The 18,063-nt window shown below is 41.2% G+C and overlaps 1 protein-coding gene across 1 annotated transcript; it reads right to left on the bottom strand.

Moving 5' to 3' along the window:
* Positions 1 to 22: 22 nt before the first annotated feature.
* hif1aa (hypoxia inducible factor 1 subunit alpha a) lies at positions 23 to 17,182 on the bottom strand. The gene is made up of 15 exons (XM_074691482.1): positions 16,877 to 17,182; positions 6,623 to 6,813; positions 6,082 to 6,233; positions 5,800 to 5,884; positions 4,760 to 4,869; positions 3,817 to 4,019; positions 3,535 to 3,641; positions 3,047 to 3,194; positions 2,615 to 2,958; positions 2,345 to 2,535; positions 2,136 to 2,258; positions 1,796 to 2,052; positions 1,619 to 1,718; positions 1,438 to 1,528; positions 23 to 1,346 (listed from the first exon to the last, which is right to left on the bottom strand). The coding sequence occupies exons 1-15, from the start codon at positions 16,906 to 16,908 to the stop codon at positions 1,183 to 1,185; spliced, it is 2,298 nt and encodes a 765-aa protein (XP_074547583.1). The 5' UTR covers positions 16,909 to 17,182; the 3' UTR covers positions 23 to 1,182.
* Between the last annotated feature and the right edge of the window lie 881 nt (positions 17,183 to 18,063).

Genomic DNA, 18,063 nt, shown 5'->3' on the forward strand with positions numbered 1-18,063 from the left:
CTGTGCCTGTATTTATTCCCAAGCACTTTTGGAGAACAATAAACAAAATGTTTTCTACCTCCTTAGACTGCTTTCTTTCTTTTTGTGGACGTTGCAAAGCTTGTCACATCATTTGCTGATATAAAAAGTGTCTAAACTTAAAGAAAGCTGAAACAATGCACTTTATTAAAGCCATTTAATGTTAGACAGCAACAAGAAGCATGAGAGACCCAACAATATGTCATGAATCAATGGTATTAAACTGACTACCATTAACTGAGCAAACAATCTGACACTCACATATGCTACCATGATGACAATGATCACAAGTATATATGAACCGTTGAGATCCCTCTCACTTTAACTGCTCAAAATGCCATACAGTTAAAAGCAAAAACATGAGTTCACTTCATGTTATTAAGAAAAATCCAATCCTGTTTGATGAAAAGCAACAAAACATGGTGTTACTCTGCGCTTGAGAGTCAAAGCTGTGAAGCCATACTGAGTAAATTAAAATTTCCCTGGCATATATGTACAGTAACACACTTACAGTAAAGTAATACAGTGACATGTACTGGACTGCTACACAATTAAATGCATTTATCTCAAAGACTGATAACTATTCAATGGAGAGAACATTCAAACCAGCTAAGGTTTTAGACAATATGTTCATACTTCTGGACTAAAGACATCTTGTTAGGTACGAGTACTACAACATACAAGTATGGGAGGAAAAAATAAAATTGTTCAAATCCCATTAAAATGACTTTAAAAAGGCTTGATATATATTGCTGGTAATATTTTTCTTTTTAAGAAAATATAAATTGTGCGACTGAAGCTTACAATACACTGCTGGCAGTAGCGCCAGGTTCTGTGGTGACCTGCTGGAAGAGGGTCACATGTCGAGGCGCTGTGTGCTGAGAGACTCCCCCGCAGGAGAGACAAAAAACAAAACGTAGGAGGACAACTGGACATCTCATGATGCCTGAATCCCTTGCACCAAAACTCAGATGCTGCTATGATGTTTGTCACGGTGGAATGCTGCAGATATCACATGATGTGCACAAACAGCAGCCAAACTAAAGTCAAACTCATACACAATCATAAATAAGGGGTCAAGTGGGTGTAGGAGGAGGGTGGTCTTGGAAGGGGAGAAATTGTAGTGTCCAGTTTAGTTCAGCAGTGAGCAAGCTAAGCTTTGACTCAGTTAACATGGTCCAGAGCGCGCAGCAGCTCCTCTCCCTGCAGCAGGTACTGACGGCCCTGTAGGGGGGCGTTGACCTCGCAGTCGTAGCGAGTGAGCTGTGGCAGGGTGAACAGAGAACTGGTGCCCTCTGACGTGCTGCCCAGCAGGCGACTGGCCACGTCTACAATGATAAAAAAAAACAGTTATGATTCTGATTTTTTCCCATTTCAGGCAAAAATCTTCAGTTTTTCACGACAGATCTCCTACTGTACCTGAAGGCAGCAGAAGTATGGCTGTGGTTGATCCTAACTCCGACGTTCTCAGTTTCTTTCCAGGCTCTACTTGTTCTGTAGGCAGAGTTCCCTGAAAAAATCATCAAATACAGACACTGAAAACTCACCATCTGTAAATATAAACTGATGTAAGAACCATGTTTAGATAAGAAGGACTTACCTGTCCGATGATCTGCTTTAGGTCTCCCAGTTTTCTTTTACGCTGTGTGTTCTGAGCTGCCAGAGTCCTTAGTGCAACTTCTTTGTCCACTTGCAGGGTCCTGCATTACAGATGGTCAGCTCATCACAAAAGGCTACATGATAAAAGAATAAATCTGCTGTTCTTACAAAACTTTACCTCTTGGAAAAGATGGTGGCAAGATGAGAGACTGATACTGGCTCAGGAGGAGCTGGTGAAGCCGTGCGACTGCTTGGTGAACTGAACGGGGAGCTAGGAAAGCTGTGGATGTCTTGTGTGACACTGACCGGAGAGCTCTCCAGCGATTTAACCGGCCCGCTGGACAGAGGCTCATCTGGACTCAGACTGCGCAGCTGGAAGTCATCATCCATGGGGATGTAGGGCGCCAACATCTCCAGATCTAATTCCTCCATTGCCTTCAGGAAGAAAAGCAGCAGATAAGAATAGAGGGAACATCTCTGACCACAGCACAGGCCTCAGTGTTGTCTTGCAGTGTTACCTGTGTGGCAAAGGGGGTCTTGGGCTCTGGATCAATGGCAAACAGCTTCTCCACCAAGTCGAGTTTGAAATCAGAGCTCATCTCTGAGTCCATGGGGAAGCAGAAGTCCACCGTGCTGTCAGTCTGAGGAGGACAGAACAAGTGTTATTTTTAGTAAATAACAAAGCGTGGATCATAAAGCTAACAACCCTTTACTTCCTCTGTCTTACCTCTGAAGAGCTGTGGCTGGTGGCTGTAGAAGGAGAGGCTGTGTAGCTCTCAGGTTTGTCATCCTTTGAGGCAGTGTTGACACAGAGAGGCTCGCTGTTAGGCAGAGGGGACAGAACCAGCTTGTCACTGGTGGATGGAAGCATGACATCGTTGTAGAGAGGGACGTCTTTCAGCAGCTGGATCTCTGAATCTGCAGCAGACAGGGGAGGTTAAAATGGCTTCTGGACATGTAGATTTTTCTCAACATGGGAGTAAATAAGGCTACAAACCTGGGCAGCTGAAATCCAGGGAGATAATTGTGTCCCCTGCAGCTGGAGCCAGCAGGGTGAGGGCCTCAGGTTCCTCCTTCAGCTGGTCATACAGGCTGGGAAACGACCGAGCTTCCACCGTCTGTGTGAATAGTTTGACCACATCCAGCTCTGGAGCCTTCTCCTCCTTCAGCAGGGTTGGAGACACATCAGGCTGGCTGCTCTCAACGACAGACTTTTCTTCTGCTTCTTCTTCTACTACTTCTGCTTCTTCTTCCTCCTCCTGCTGCTTTTGCTCCTCCTTTATGGGTTTCACATCCTCTGTCTGCTCCAGTGACAAGATGAGTTTCTCTTCCTGGATGCCACTGTCACACAGATACAGAGCTGTTAGACTGACTTACTCTTTTATATCCTGATTTTTCTCAAGTAATGTTGAACAACCTCTGCGATTACCTGAGCACAAAGTTGACACAGACAACACACTGTGGCTGAGAGTTCTTGTTGTTGTAGATAACAGTGGCTTGGGTTTCCACCCACACAAAGCCTCCTCTCTTGGCCAACATTCGGTACTGGCCTGTGCTGACCTGTCCCTTTGCAAACACTAAGATTTAAGGAATAATAAAACAGATCAAAGATTAAGGCATTTGAGGAATAAAAGCTCAACTTTGTATCCCAAATCCTTTGTAACTTTGACATTGTATCCCAAAGGTGAAATCTAACAATACAGTGTTTGGATATGAGCATGCGACAAACTCTTGCACATCCCTCCTTTTACAGAAACAACAGGAGAGGTCCAAGTTTGTATAATCATAAATGAAAGAAACATTATATTTCATTTCTACAGAGTCTGTTTCTAATGGTAAGTCAAAGTCTAAACGCTGTTAACTTTTACACGCTGCAACATTTAGTACAAACTCATAGATTTTAAGTTTCATGCTTACAGTTGTGGTGAGTCTTGGTGAGATGGTCTGAGTCCAGAGCATGGTAGTACTCATACACTGAACGATTCAACAGGTCCTCTGGATCGTAACCCATGAGTTCAGTGATTCTGAAAAATAAAACACCAAATACCAGATTCACATGAGTTGGGAACTTGTAGTGTGCAAACTGACCACTAGGTGGCACTCTGTGACAATGTTAGCCAGGGCTCACAGCCTGTTACACCAGTGTGAGCTCCACCTTAAGCCTCTGAACTAATTTCATCCACTAGTGTGAACACTCACCTCTCATCACAGTACGTGAACTTCATGTCCATGGTGTGGCGGCTCAGGAAGGTCTTGGTGTCCAGAGGGACCTCGATGTTGGAAGGGTGAGGAATGGGGTCACAGATCAGAACCAAGTAGGGGAAAGGAGGCTCCTTCTGGTCATTGGAAGTTTGCTCAGAGTTATTCTCATAAACCTGGACGTGACCTGAGCACTGAAGCACCTGGAGAGGGCAGACAAGTGTCACATCACTGTAAGGAGAATTTACACACAGATGTTGATCGTTCCTGACTAGCAGGTCCTAAACTGCTCTGCAAAGTCATGAGGTGATATCTAAAATATATCATCATTTTGGTTTTCCATCAGTTTTCCATCATGCTTCTTGCATCCATTTCTATTAAAATCTACATCTCATTTATCCTTTTAATACATTAATACATCACATAAAATGACAGATGATTTCATTTCTCTAAAGATCAGTATGATGCTCCATTTCCCTTTCATACTTTGACTGGATTACTGCTGATGCAGACATAATCCGGTCTGTATGCTTTGAGTTTGTGCCTCTAAAATCAAAAGTTTTCTCATCCTTCATGTAGAAATACAAACACAAGCAGGGATCAGAGGGTTCAATAAAATACTATTGTGATAAATTTAGCACATTCCTTTAGTTGCTGAGTAGAAAATTAAGAGTCATCACTACACACCACATTTGTTAGGGTAACAACTGCTTCAAATGTGCATGGATTTGGTGTCTACTACACTCAAAACACAGTCATTCATGCCATTTAATAAAAAAAAAATGAAAAGAAAAAAAAATACTTCTGAGCCAGTTATTTACAACCATACTGACATCCCTAATATATCCTGTTTTTCATTTACACAAAATAAAACATAGGAGTAAACGCTTCTGCAACTGTTAGAGTAACTGTGAGCACATTTTGAGGATGATTAGCAGCTCACCTTCCATGTAGCAGATTTGACATTGACAGTGCGGCCTCTGCTTGTGAGCGTGCATTTCATTCTGAGGAAGAAGCTGCGCTCTGTGTTTGGTTCCTTGGCCTTTTTGGAGCCTGAAATCACATAAGCAGAAATGTGTCACATTTCAAAAAGGGGAAACCAGCTTTGTGTTGTCACCTCAGCGTTTCCTTTAACTTTCTCTTTTTTAACTGTTTTTTCATCCCTGGGGTTTCCTGTAAAATTTAACTGTTGACTTCTAACCACTGATGTCTGCATCCAGAGCTGCTGTTAAGCTGTAAAGTTTTGACTCTAACAGTGAAGATAAAGGAAGTGGAGTTGCCAGCCGTTAGGGCTAAGATAATGTCTGTGTGAGTTCAACTGCAGCCGTTCATCATAAACTATGAGCTTCATTCACTGACTGTCCTTTAGAGGGCATTTCTCCATAAAACCTACCCACACAATTTTCAAGAAGGTTCTGACTTTAACCAGTGTTTTTATCAGGGACTTGTTCTTATTACAGAACACTCTAACACTCACTTTAGTGTCCGTGCACACATTTGCATGCTGAAATGTGATAAAATATTGTAATGTTGCTGGTTACTGTGTAATAAGATTTATAGACACATGATTTAAACAACACTTTATGAATTGTTCAAATGAACTAAGCTCTGAGATAAGAACAGATCATAATCTCCTGGCATCCTCCAGAAGAAATGTACAATCAGATCATGTGTATTAAAAAGAAGAAATATGGTCAGCACCTCTGTTTCTTACATTTTACCCCCTTCAGTAAAGCTAATGACTCAAACATATTTAGAGCACTGGCACACAGTAAGGCAGAGCTCCTTGAGAGCAAAACAGGAAATGTGCCAGTAATGTAGCAAAGTGTTCCAGTAACACTGGGTGAAGGTCACTGAGGTCCAAAAACTATCCAGCTGTAATCTCTTTGACCTCAGGACTGAAATTAGCACGATAGCTTGCCTCTTAGCCTCCAGCTCAGACTGAAGACCTGACTGAGTGGGTTCTGCGTTTCTGTCCCTCACCTGTTCTGTGGACCAGCATCTCCCTCAGCTCTTCCTGGTCACAGGGATGTATGAAGTCAAACACGCTGTGTCCTGTAAGGTCAAACTGCAACAGAGAGGGAGATCAGAAGTTTTAATGTGTCCATGTAGCAGATTGGTTGGTTGGTGGAGACTTCAAACCCCTTTCAGTACAAAGGTGTAAAATGCATGAAAACTCTGTAACAACTAAGTCCTAATCTTCTGTTCCTGACTCTGAGACAAACATGGAGCTTTTTCTCACTGAGTTGGTGAAAATGTACCAACCTGTGCCAAGCCAAGGCACTTGTTGACATTCTCAGAGAGATAGATCATATCTCCGTCTTCAGACAGCACCATGAGAAAACCCTCCAGAGCCTTCAGGTAGGAGCTGTTCAGTTGCTCATCAAGCTCTGTTTGTTCCTCTGCCGTCAGCTCATCTGGAGGAGATAACACACAGAGGAGAGACAAAGAATGGTGGGAAAGGGAAAAGAAAGAATGAGAAAATGAGGACATGAAAGCCACCTCTAACAATGAAGCACATTTCAGGGAGGAACTCTGCACAACACAGCATACACGCTGTACCCACATGTATATCTGCAGAGAACTATATCTGTGTGTTCATCAGTCAGTGTCTCAGGATAGCTGACTGGCTGCATCTAACGCTGCTTTTTCACATCTCTGCAGCATCCTGTATTGTGCTGGCTTTTCTTTTGGCTCCTCTGAAATGACTCACATCTGTTCTTTACTTTAAAAAGTTTGCACTAAAGGTAATTAAATGCAGACATGTGCTGAGTTGAACAGGAGAGGAACATGAACAGAGACTGACCGGTGCTGAGCAGTTTCCTCATGCGCAGGTAGCTGATGGTGAGCCTCATTATGGACGCCTTGTCGAGGCTGGAGCGGACGCTGTGGGGCAGGGGCAGCTCCTGGGCCAGCTCGTAGAACACCTCCGACTCTTTCCCGCGCCGACATCGCGCTGCATCCCTCGACTTCTCCTTCCTCCGCTCGGCGCTCACTCTGCGGGGGACAGGTGGTGCTGGGTCAGTCACAGACGGATCATAAACTGGTTTTGATGGTACTATGCACGCTGCGAGCTCTGACATCACTCCCTCCTGACTGAGAGTATGTACAGAGTCTGTCACCAGGGCTGCAGCAGCTTGAGTCTGCAACAAACAAGCCTCTGGCTCAGCTGCTGTCTGGGCCCCCGTCAGACTCATTTACATACACGGCTGTCTGTGAAAGTCTTATTGGCCCCTGACCAAAGGACAAGGAGACCGGCCCCTTCTATGATTGGCTGAGTGGTCAGGCATGGATTCTCCTGCCTGTCTGTGGATGCAGAGCCAAGCTACAGTGCAACACAAATCACTGTGACATTTATGAGCTCTGCTGATCTGATCTACAAGCAGGTTTATGAGAAAACTGGCACCAACACAGAGTGACAGACACATCGGGCTGAGAGTAGCAACAAACCCACATGCACTGTTTACTATTTTACATAAGCTGCCTACTTAAATACCTCCTGTCTGTACGAGTTCCTCTGTGGATCAAAAGTTTCTCTTGGCATGTATCCGAGGCCTGCCTAATGGCCTCTCAACACACACAGTCTTAAGACCTAAGAGTATATTAAAATTGACAAAGAAAAGCCTGCTTTCAAAGACAAAACAGCTTCTGTGAATCAATTTAACCAGAAAAAACTTCACTTTTAAGCTGAACACTGGTTTGTCTTTGTGAAACTCACAAGTCCGCTTGCATAGACCGGCTGAGTGTTCAACATAATTGCAATCCTGACAACTGACTGATACCGTAATCTCTTATCGAGCTCAACCTCATAACCTCAAATGCATTTAGCAAACACGGAATGAGAATCACAAAAAGGGCTGCAGACCAGAAGCCCTGGGCTTTGAAATGTACACCTAATTGAAATTGATCTGTTATGCACTTACAACGTGGACCAAGGCCATGCTGTTATTTGAGGCTCTCTAACAAGAAAATGGATCAGTTAAATAAATTTAGCCAGCAGTACATCAATTCACCTGGCACGGCTTCAGACAGATTTTTCATAAAGCAGAGTGGGGTAGGGAAGCATTTTGGTACAAGACCAACAGATTGTGCCCAAAACAGATTATAAAAAAGAGTCATCCAGGGCGACAACATCTGAGCATCACCTGACGCAGACGTAAGCAAGTCACAAGCACAGAAAAGTTTTGTTTCCTGCAGAAAATAGAAAGTAACAAGATTCTTGTCACCCTGTCTCCAAAATAAGTCAGTGTTCTATAATCCACATTCATCACACTACAAGACTACACACATCCTCTATGAACGTCTATCAGCACCAACTGACAAACATTTCTACTACTCGTGGTGTGATCATGGTGTTACATAGGGCTGCAGCTATCGAGTATTTTAGTATTCCAGTATTCTACTGAAAATCCCATCGATTAATCGAGTAATCGGATAAAATACATTTTTGTTTAGTTAAAGAGCAGTTATTTTTCAGCATGTCAGTAAGAGCACTTGCTTTGGTAGCTCCAAAATTTGTAAACACACTTTGACACATTTTTTGTGCCTTGTACATCTCATCAAATGTTGCTGACCCAAATGGCACCCGTTTCATAGGGTGACCCATTAGTCTCCAAACTCCAGAAAAGATGCTAGATTTGTTGCTAGTTGCTATTTTGTATAAGAGGTAGCTTGAGGGGTCTGAAAACCCTCTTGATATGGCCTCAGCTCTATTTGAAATACCACTCTTTGATCTTTTTTAAAATTAAACGATTCCTTGAGGCGGAGAAAATTACTCCAGTAATTTTGTAATCGAGTACCTCGAATCATTCGAGGAATCGTTTCAGCTCTAGTGTCAAATAACAAATCCTGAATGAAGGCTCCTCTTTGACATCCAGCTCCTAGCTTGGTCTGAAAAACAAATTCAACCTTAACCCCACCAGAAGCTAAAATAATCACAAGTGATCAAAAAGCCACCGTACAGGAAGCACAGTGAAAGTCCTCAGGCTCTAAGCCTCAGGCTAAGCTTCCAATGATCTAATGACAGACAAACACAAAGCTTTTTTAAGCTGTTGCCCCACTAGGATGCCGGGTGACTGAGAGTAAAAATGGGTTTCTTTGTGGCCACTGCACCCTATTATGTCACATGGTGTTATGCAAAACTCAGTCAAATGATGTGTAGTTGTAACATTTAAATGAGCAACATAAACGAGGGCAGTAAAAAGCTTCTGTGGAGTGTGGAGTCTGAGTTTTCCACTGCACTTTTCACACCTGCTGAAAAGAAGCACTTCACCTGATGCTGGTTTTGGTACTTTTCAGTCCAACTCAGCTGCTCTGCCCGAGTGAAGTGTTGGCTTTTAGGGACCCACAGCAACTATTTTTATACTTTGACAGCCTGTCATAACACATGTTCATTCTGTAACATAAAACATGCAAAGAAAGCAAAGCAGAGCCCATGACGTTAAAACAAAGCCTGCAGAGAGGCCCAGGTTACATAAGAGTGTTAATGCACATGGTCATGCATGCCTCGCAGCCCTCAGTCTGACATGGCTCCCTGCGTAGTTTGCTCTTTCCTTCACTTTAATGAGACTCTGTTTTGTTGTGCAATTGAAACTTGAAATAAAAACATTGTTTGAAGATTAATGAGCAAACGTTGAGAAGCACTCTGCTGTTGTTGTGTATTAAGTAACCAGGGGGCTGACCCAGTTCACTAGCAAAATGTTCTCTCTATCTGTCAGCTTTGTTTGGTGTGACAGTAAACGTTGTCTTATCTGTTATGTAATCGAGTTCAGGGAAAATCCATGACTAAAACTGCAACGCGAGCTGGGAAGTAAAGTAAAGAAAAGCAGCACTTCCATTTATCTCTGTTTGGCAAATTCACCTTGCTACACAGACACATTACATGAAGTCACATCATTTAAAGCAGTATAGTAATATTTGACATCATCACTGGTCAATGTCAGCCACAAAAAAACAACTTTAGCCTAATGGAAAGATGCCATACGAGTTTGTGTGTGCACAGCATGGCCATGAATGTTTAGTTTTACTTCTTTTAGGTCCAACTGACTCCTCTATCAGAGGTCTTATCAATCTGCTTTAAATCGATGTTGTTTGTACAGGCCCTGTGGCTGCTGTGGTGATGAAAACGTTGTCCTTGTTGCTGAAATGTAGCAGGAGAAGCAGAGAATCTGCAGGCTGAGATAACCACTGGATGAGATGCAGACTTGGCTTTTCAGCGCACGACAGGCATTCATAGGAACAGGGCACAGAAAAAAAAAACATTAAATGTCAAAGCACACTAAGAAAGCACACGAACACTGGACATACTGACCTAAGGCAGAAAACTGAACTGTCAAATGGAAACCTGAAGCTGGCTAAAAGAGTGAGTCACTTCTGAGTAACTTCAACAGAAAAGTCAAACTTTAGAGCAGAAACATCCACGTTTATAGTAGGGATGGGCATTTCAGGCTAAAGCTCCATTTCGCTGATAACTATTTGAAAATCATTCCAAGATAATTTCCCCCCAAGATAGTGTTTGTGATATGCTAGCCTAATCTCAGAGACTTTCAAAACCTCCAACCTGTTTCCTCCCAGTCTGGCTCCGCCCATTATGTCATTAGTTGATGTAGTTAAGTTAAATACTATCTAGACTTGGACTCACTGTTAAATTTTGAAAGCCACTGGGCGCTTTAAGGTGGTTTTGGTGCATAACTTCCTGTCCTGCCTGATCTGCTCTTTGTTAAATTGACACGGCACAGCTCCAGCATCCAATAAAAAAAATAGGATTGTTGCCGTACGCTGCAACCTGCTGCAGACAGAAAAAAGTCATAGTCACATGAACTATTCTTTTTTTTAAAATCTTAAAGTGATACTCCAGGATGGAACAAGTTGGGTCCTATCACAAGGTTTAGGGCAGAAATTACCCCTACAGCAGTGTTTTTGTGCAGCAGAAGCCCAGAGCGCACGCACCAAACACCCCCTCCCTGCTCCTCTGCAGGTTTCCTCTGCACTCAGACGGGGCCATTTTTTACTTGACCAAAAACTCAAATAAACGGACTCCCACCGAAAAAATCTGATATCGGTCTGCATTCAGGCTTTATTTAGAAAATTTTCAGCACGTTACTTTCACACAAAAACACCGCTAAATAAGGCTCTAGTTCTCATCGAGTCTCTTCGTCCTGGCAGACTACTTGGGTTTGTTTATATCTGGCACGCCATGCGCGTGGACTGATACATTAAGCGGCGAGCGCCTCGTAGCCAGCTGTGGCTCTGCAGCGGAAGTAGCGCCGTTTTACGGCACGATGAGAACTAGAGCCTTATTTAGCTTTGTTTTTGTGTGAAAGTAACGCGCTGAAAATTCTCTAAATAAAGCGTGAATGCAGACAGATATCAGATTTTTTCAGTGGGAGTCTGTTTATTTGTGTTTTTGGTCAAGTAAAAAATGGCCCCGTCTGAATGCAGAGGAAACTGGCAGAGGAGCAGGGAGGGGGCTGGGCTTCAGCTGCACAAAAACACTGCTGTAGGGGTAATTTCTGCCCTAAACATTGTGATAGGACCCAACTTGTTCCATCCCCGGAGTTTCACTTTAATGTCTATTGCAATATTGAAAACCATTGCCTATCCCTAATTTACAGCCTGGTGGCATAGCTTTAATAAAACTATTTTATATTATCTCATTCTGTAAGAGGCACTGTAGTTAGCCCCTTAAACAAAGTGGGCAAAGAATTCACCTCGATCAGAAAGCAAAACTGGAAACATCTCCCTCTTGACCAGTCATTCATACATGACACATTCCAAAAACAACATTGACAGCTGTTATGCCAAACTAGAGATTTTAAAAGGCGATCAACAAATTTGTTAGGTGTAGGAGTAAAGGACTGAAATGGTGCGCCAACGCTCATTAAAAGCTGAAGTCCAGACAAGAGGAGCAAGTTATGAATAGTTGAACTTTGGACGAAACTAATAAGACGGGGCTCATTAACAGCCTTTCATATCCTTTAATCACAGAGCTCAGTATGAGTGTTTGCACACAGCCGTCACGTAACAGGTGTGTAAATTGTTGCACGGTGTCTAAATGATCCTACAGCAGATACTGTGCCAAGTGAGATAACTGATGAAAAAGAAATCTTGATGAATAACTGAAGTGGCTCAGGGTTAGCCGGTCCAATCCTGAATGAAGCTGTGTGATCAAATCTTTTCGTCTTCAGTTTGAACAGCTACCTCAAAGTAGAGTTTACAGGATACAGCAACACTAATTATGTGCTTCAAGTAGAGAAGTAGACACTTGGTTTCTCTCTACAGCAATTATAACAAAAGTGACCCAGTTTATAACTTATTCAGAACGCTAGCAGAACTAAAACTGAGACATAGCTAACCCAGGCCACAGTCAACCTCTGTACATCCATCAAGTCCTGCTAATGCACATCACTGTGTTGACTGTAACATATCTTCCTCCAACCAAGGTTAAAATAGTTTTGGATTTGTCATTATAGTTTAGTTTTAGTTAGTTTTGACATTTGTTTTCCATTACAGTTTAGTTTTAATTAGTTTTAGGGCTGGCATTCTAGTTTTTATTTAGTTTTAATTTTTGCAACAAGGTTTAGTTTTAGTTTAGTTTTTTCATACCTTATTAACCAGGTGCAGGATTCAAAAAGGTCAGAGTAAATATTTTGTCATACTGTTTATTTTCAAGTCCAACATAGTGCTCACTGCTCAGTCAATGCTGATACTGAAATGTTGGCTGCTGCCTTAAACACAAGAAAATAATATAAACTTAGTATAAAAATATAAACATAAATTATATAAAATAATATAATATGAGCTTTAATAATTAGAAACTTGGACTCTGTAACAATAATGAAACTATTACAGATGCTCTGATTCGTTGCTCCACTACGTTTGGTTGCAGCACAGAGCACAGCCAGTCAGTGCAGTAAACAAGCTCGTCCCAGTCGCTATGATGGTGCCGTACGGCGCTGACAACTGCCGAAAACTGTCTTCAAATTGGTTAGGAAAATGTGTCGGATTAATTTAAATTCTAAAGGCTACTAATATTGTCAGAAACTATAACTAAGGACGTTTTGTGTATAATTTTGGTTAGTTTCAGTTAGTTTTATGAACACAAGATACAGTTATAGTTTACTTATCGTTTTTGTTTTCTTTTCTAGTTTTTATTAGTTTGAGTTAACTGCCATGCATTTTAAATTTTAGTCCTCGTTTTTAGTTTCGTTTTAGTTAACTATTATAACCTTGCCTCCAACCCATCCAGCATCTCACTTCCTTTGACTTTTTAAGTGTTTCCTGATCAAACAGTTTCAGCTGATGTGTGTTCAATTAAACATGGAGGCTTGGAGACTTTTACTTTGGCTGACACACAAAATTAGCGACATGCCATCTGTATTTGTTTAAGCTCAAAGTCAGACTCAGGGAGTCTGTTCATCATTTATACAGCAGACTTTGTGTTGTTAAATCGAAAAGAGGAAGTGTGAGAGCGTTCTCTCGAGTGCATGTATGTGCATGTATGTACAGGACAGGAGCAGCACAGGGTGATGCCACACACCGCTCGGCCTCCTTATCCAAGTATGGAGGTAAAAACAACTCAGAATGACAAATCTCTACCAGCTTTTAAACACGGGATATGTGAGGAGAGTAAGATGGTTTGCAGCCCAACTACAGCTCAGTTCTTACATTGTACTGAAGTCAAACGAGGTTCACTTCTTGTTTTTTATATCATGTTCAATTAGATAACAGCAAACAAAAAGCCATTATGGTCTCTGAAGCACAACAATACATTAAACAGATTTTTTTCCAGCATGTATGACTGAGTGGCAACTTGGCATCAAGTCAGAAACATTAATATGCAGCACAATCCTTTGCAATACACTTAGACTGTCTGGAGCTAAGAAACTAAAAACATGTCATCAGGTAAAACACAAGTTCACTTTCAATTCAAGTAAGTCAAAGAATTAGGTTAATGTGCATCATGGGCTTAAAGTTAACAGACTGTTTTTATACTTCCTTCCATGTATTGTCTGAGTAACACTTGTAAAAGACATTAAACAGCACTGCAAAAAACAGACTTTCAATGAAGAAAGGGGGAAAGAATGATAGGTTATCATAAAATATGAAGTATGAAAATGTATGCACATACAAAACACACCTCTGACCTGAACTAGCAAGTCTGTTTCTCAAGTTCAAACTAGCCTGCATCTGCCTGAAGTATTGTACTTGTGTATCTCAGGGCAAGCTGTAAACTGCGCAGGGATTCAACACACACTTTTGGCCACTCCTATTGACGTCAAGCCCTGGTGATTAAGAGATGAGACAGAAATAATACGAAGGCACCTCACGGGGACAAGCCCGATCTAAATCAAACCAGGCCACAACTTGTGGTTTTTGTCAAGATTATCCTGAGCAGGTCTTCAGTGCCCCCTTCACTAAACCTAAATCACACACAGAGAGAAATTCACCTCAGCAGAGGACGACTGAAGTCCATTAGGTAATTGTGCTGATGAAGATTTGTTGTTCTTGGCTGAATAAAGAGGCTCAAAATTAAAGAGACAAAATAAATGGTCAAGATATCCAAAGAAGCGCCAAGTACTCTGACAGCAGCAGACAAATCATGACCATGAAGAGGGGACAAAGCATGGATGTAACACCATGTGGAGCAATACTGATCCATAGGTTATCATTAACCACTAAATTTTGTCATGTAAACATTTTAAAAACATTTTGTCATGCCACTTTGTAAAAAATAATAGTCAAGATGAAAATAATGAATCCAAAGTGCATTTTTATAGCAGACTATAGCGGTCTTTAACACCAGGATTCTGTTACTTCTGTGATTTCACAGTTAGGCTCTCCAGCATTGTTCTCCATCTAGAGTTTCTTTGTTTCCCAAATTGACAACCAAAAAAAAAAAAATCAACTTCAGAAATCTGCTCTTGATCACTAATGCTACAACTAATTTTCTATCTTAGATGGACTCTGTTTATCACTCCATTTCTTTAGTCTCACATTATGAATTGTCTGAATCTGCACAGAATGCCCTACCATCCTCTGGATCCAGGACTGCCATGTAGTTTTGTGCCTATTCAAAATTTGTGTTGTTACAAGTTCATCACTTGTCTGCATATTTAATGGATTCATCAATGACAGTGAGCTGTCTGCTGCTACATAGTCTGAGCGCGCAAACAGAAATGATCCTATTGTATGGCCAACGCTGATCAGAGTGTTTTCAACAGCAATTAAGTATGAGGTCATCTTTGTTATAAACAATAAAAAGTCATCCAGGTGGATAGTTCAGTCATTGACTTCAACCACTCTCGTTGACTGTCCATTAGGGCCAAGAATCACAGGATAAAACCAGCTCTTAGGGGTGATGTGCAGAATTGATTTGAAATTCTTGAAAAGGTAAAACATTATGTTTGTTTTTAGCTTTTTAATGAACTAAAATATTAAAATTTAGAGCCACTGATTTAGAGCTGAAACGATTCCTTGAATGGTTCGAGGTATTCGATTACAAAAATTACTTGAGAAATTTTCTCCGCCTCGAGGAATCGTTTAATTTTAAAAAAGATCAAAGAGTGGTATTTCAAATAGAGCTGAGGCCATATTGAGAGAGTTTTCAGACCCCTCAAGCTACCTCTTATACAAAATAGCAACTAGCAACAAATCTAGCTTCTTTTCTGGAGTTTGGAGACTAATGGGTCATTCTACGAAACGGGTGCCATTTGGGTCCGCAACATTTGATGAGATGTACAAGGCACAAAAAATGTGTCAAAGTGTGTTAACAAATTTTGGAGCTACCACAGCAAGTGCTCTTACTGACATGCTGTATCATAAAATTCTATTTCTTAAAGAGAAAAATTTTCATTCGAAAAATAACTGCTCTTTAATTAAACAAAAATGTATTTTATCCGATTACTCGATTAATCGATGGGATTTTCAGTAGAATACTTGAATACTAAAATATTCAATAGCTGCAGCCCTACACTGATTTGATATCTATGTTTCACAAGTCAAGACAATAATAGACAGCCACATCAATATTTCTCCCACCTGTACAGAGGAAGCAACTTGAGGATGCAAATATGAGCATGATGATTCAAAGAAGCAAAAGTTTGCAAAACACGATATTAAGTTATTATCAATGATTTAAACCTTATTATTATAAGCGTCTGTGGGAAGGAAGGAATATGTGTGTTACTCCAACCCATCAATTAAGTCTCTGATCATTTCAGCCAAAATGTTATCATTTTTATTTTATACATATTAAATCTGAGTTATCATATATGTCACTGATGCTACTTTAACAACCATCAGACAATGAAATGTACACACGTGAGCTCCAACTCTGCATAACTGTTAAATTCAACCACTGAAAATACGTAAAAGTAGGTCAACACGCTGGATGCCAGAAAGAAACACGACTACCTTTTCAAAAAAAAAAAAAGTTTTTCAGGTATACACAAAAATAAAGGCCAAATTCAGTTTGAAACCCCAAGTATTTCATCAGACACCTCACAGCCCGTGACCAGCACTGGTCCCACGAGGGCCGGCGGCTTTCATTGACAAACCGTCCGTGCTGGCACATCAAACCCACATCAAACAGTAACCTTACACCACCGCAGGTGAACCATACCTGTGGCCCACTCTGAACAAAAGTCAATTCAGCTCACTCCGAATCTGGTTTGTCTCTCCATCGATCACAAAAAGGAGCATCAGTGAAGTCGAACTTAAATAAATATCAATCTACTATCATTCGAGTAAATATAAAACAATTCCCCGCAGATACATGCTCCATGCATTAAATTATTCATCCAATAAAATGTTCAATAAACAATCAATGTAGTTCAACGTTAGCGGGGTAGCCACGTTAGCCGCTTGCTAACGATAACAGCGTCGATTGTAAGCGCATTTTCACTCGAACGAACAAACCAAACTTGAGATTAATCTGTAAATTAAGCTTAAAACTGGAGAAATTGGCGTCAATATGTATGGACCGGGGACCAAAGTTGTTAGGTCAGCTCGTAAACAACAATACAACCCGCTATGTAGCATTAGCTAGCATTGACGTTACCTTTTCTTTTCTGGTACAATTCCTGTGTCCATGTCAGGACGAAAGGACCTGAGTTGAGTCTCTCTATCGGTATCAAGCTGTATCCGGGCCCGCCGAGAAAAGAACCAAAATGTAACGGTTTTCGCAAATATGGAGGCTAATATCCTCAACAGAGTCACATACGAGTTTTCCCTATTTTTTATTCTTCAAAGAAATTGTGTTTTCATCCTCTAAAAACGGTCCATTCGTTCGCTGTTCTTCAAAGACTGTGCCACGTTACGTGGAGACAGACAATCACCGTGGAGGATCACTGGCTCCGCCCCCTGCCTGATCGGACACGCGCAGTCACATGCTTTTCCTGTCGAGTACGCGCACTAAAAAAAAACCCTCCAAGGCTACTAGCTGTATTCTTCAATGAAAGGTGTTTGGGTCATTTATGATGAAATTTATGTAACAAAAAGCAACCACACGAGGAAAAAATGATTTAACAGTAATATCTGTGTTTTCATACGTCTGTTTTATTCACTTACTGCATTTAAATGTAAAGACTTTTGGGAATAAGGTTGTTATTTTACCTTAAGTACACAGGCTAGGTGCCAGACACAGTTCAGAAAGACACATGTAAGGCTCAGTAATAAAGGCAGTCTTTGACTTCACCCCTTTGTGATACACACAAAGAGAGTGGCTCCTCCTCAGTCTCCAGTTTCATGTCTTACATATCCTTGTCTTCCCAAACTAAGCTGATTATGTTTCTGTGGAAATTATTTTCAAGAATTAAAAGCTTCAGTACAAAACTGTATTTTATGAGTCCACTCTATTTTATGGTTACATCAAGCAATAACTTACACGTGACTTACATAAACCAGGCTGGATTTTTGTGGTTGTAATCTTACCGTAAAAACTACCAACTCTCTCAACTTATGACAATGATCTACAGACATTGTGTTTTTGTGTCACCGACATCAGAAACCAGCAGTTGGACAGAAGTGGACAAATGATCAAGCAGCTATTTAAGCCTTATTAGGATAATAATGCATGGAGGAATTTCACTGGTATTCCCTTTACTGGCTCCACTGGCTCAGAAATGGTCTTGGTCATTTTCCTGGACTAGGCCGGTCAGGCTCCTCCTACCTGCCCACATGTTTGGCAGCTATTCACGCCTGTGATTCAGCTCTGGCATTGGAAAAGAAAAGTGGAAAGGAAATATT

Source organism: Halichoeres trimaculatus, unplaced genomic scaffold (genome assembly GCF_033239565.1).
Source record: "Halichoeres trimaculatus isolate MK-OKI-2021-1 unplaced genomic scaffold, fHalTri1.1 fHalTri1_scaffold_17, whole genome shotgun sequence".
Classification (NCBI taxonomy): Eukaryota; Metazoa; Chordata; class Actinopteri; order Labriformes; family Labridae; genus Halichoeres; species Halichoeres trimaculatus.

Excerpts from the sequence above, each read along its gene's own strand:
- hif1aa (XM_074691482.1), bottom strand. The coding sequence starts at position 16,908 with ATGGACACAGGAATTGTACCAGAAAAGAAAAG. Across the intron at positions 4,020-4,759 it reads TCAAATCTGCTACATGGAAG|GTGCTTCAGTGCTCAGGTCA; the intron begins GTGAGCTGCTAA and ends TGCCCTCTCCAG. Across the intron at positions 2,959-3,046 it reads TGTGTCAACTTTGTGCTCAG|TGGCATCCAGGAAGAGAAAC; the intron begins GTAATCGCAGAG and ends TCTGTGTGACAG.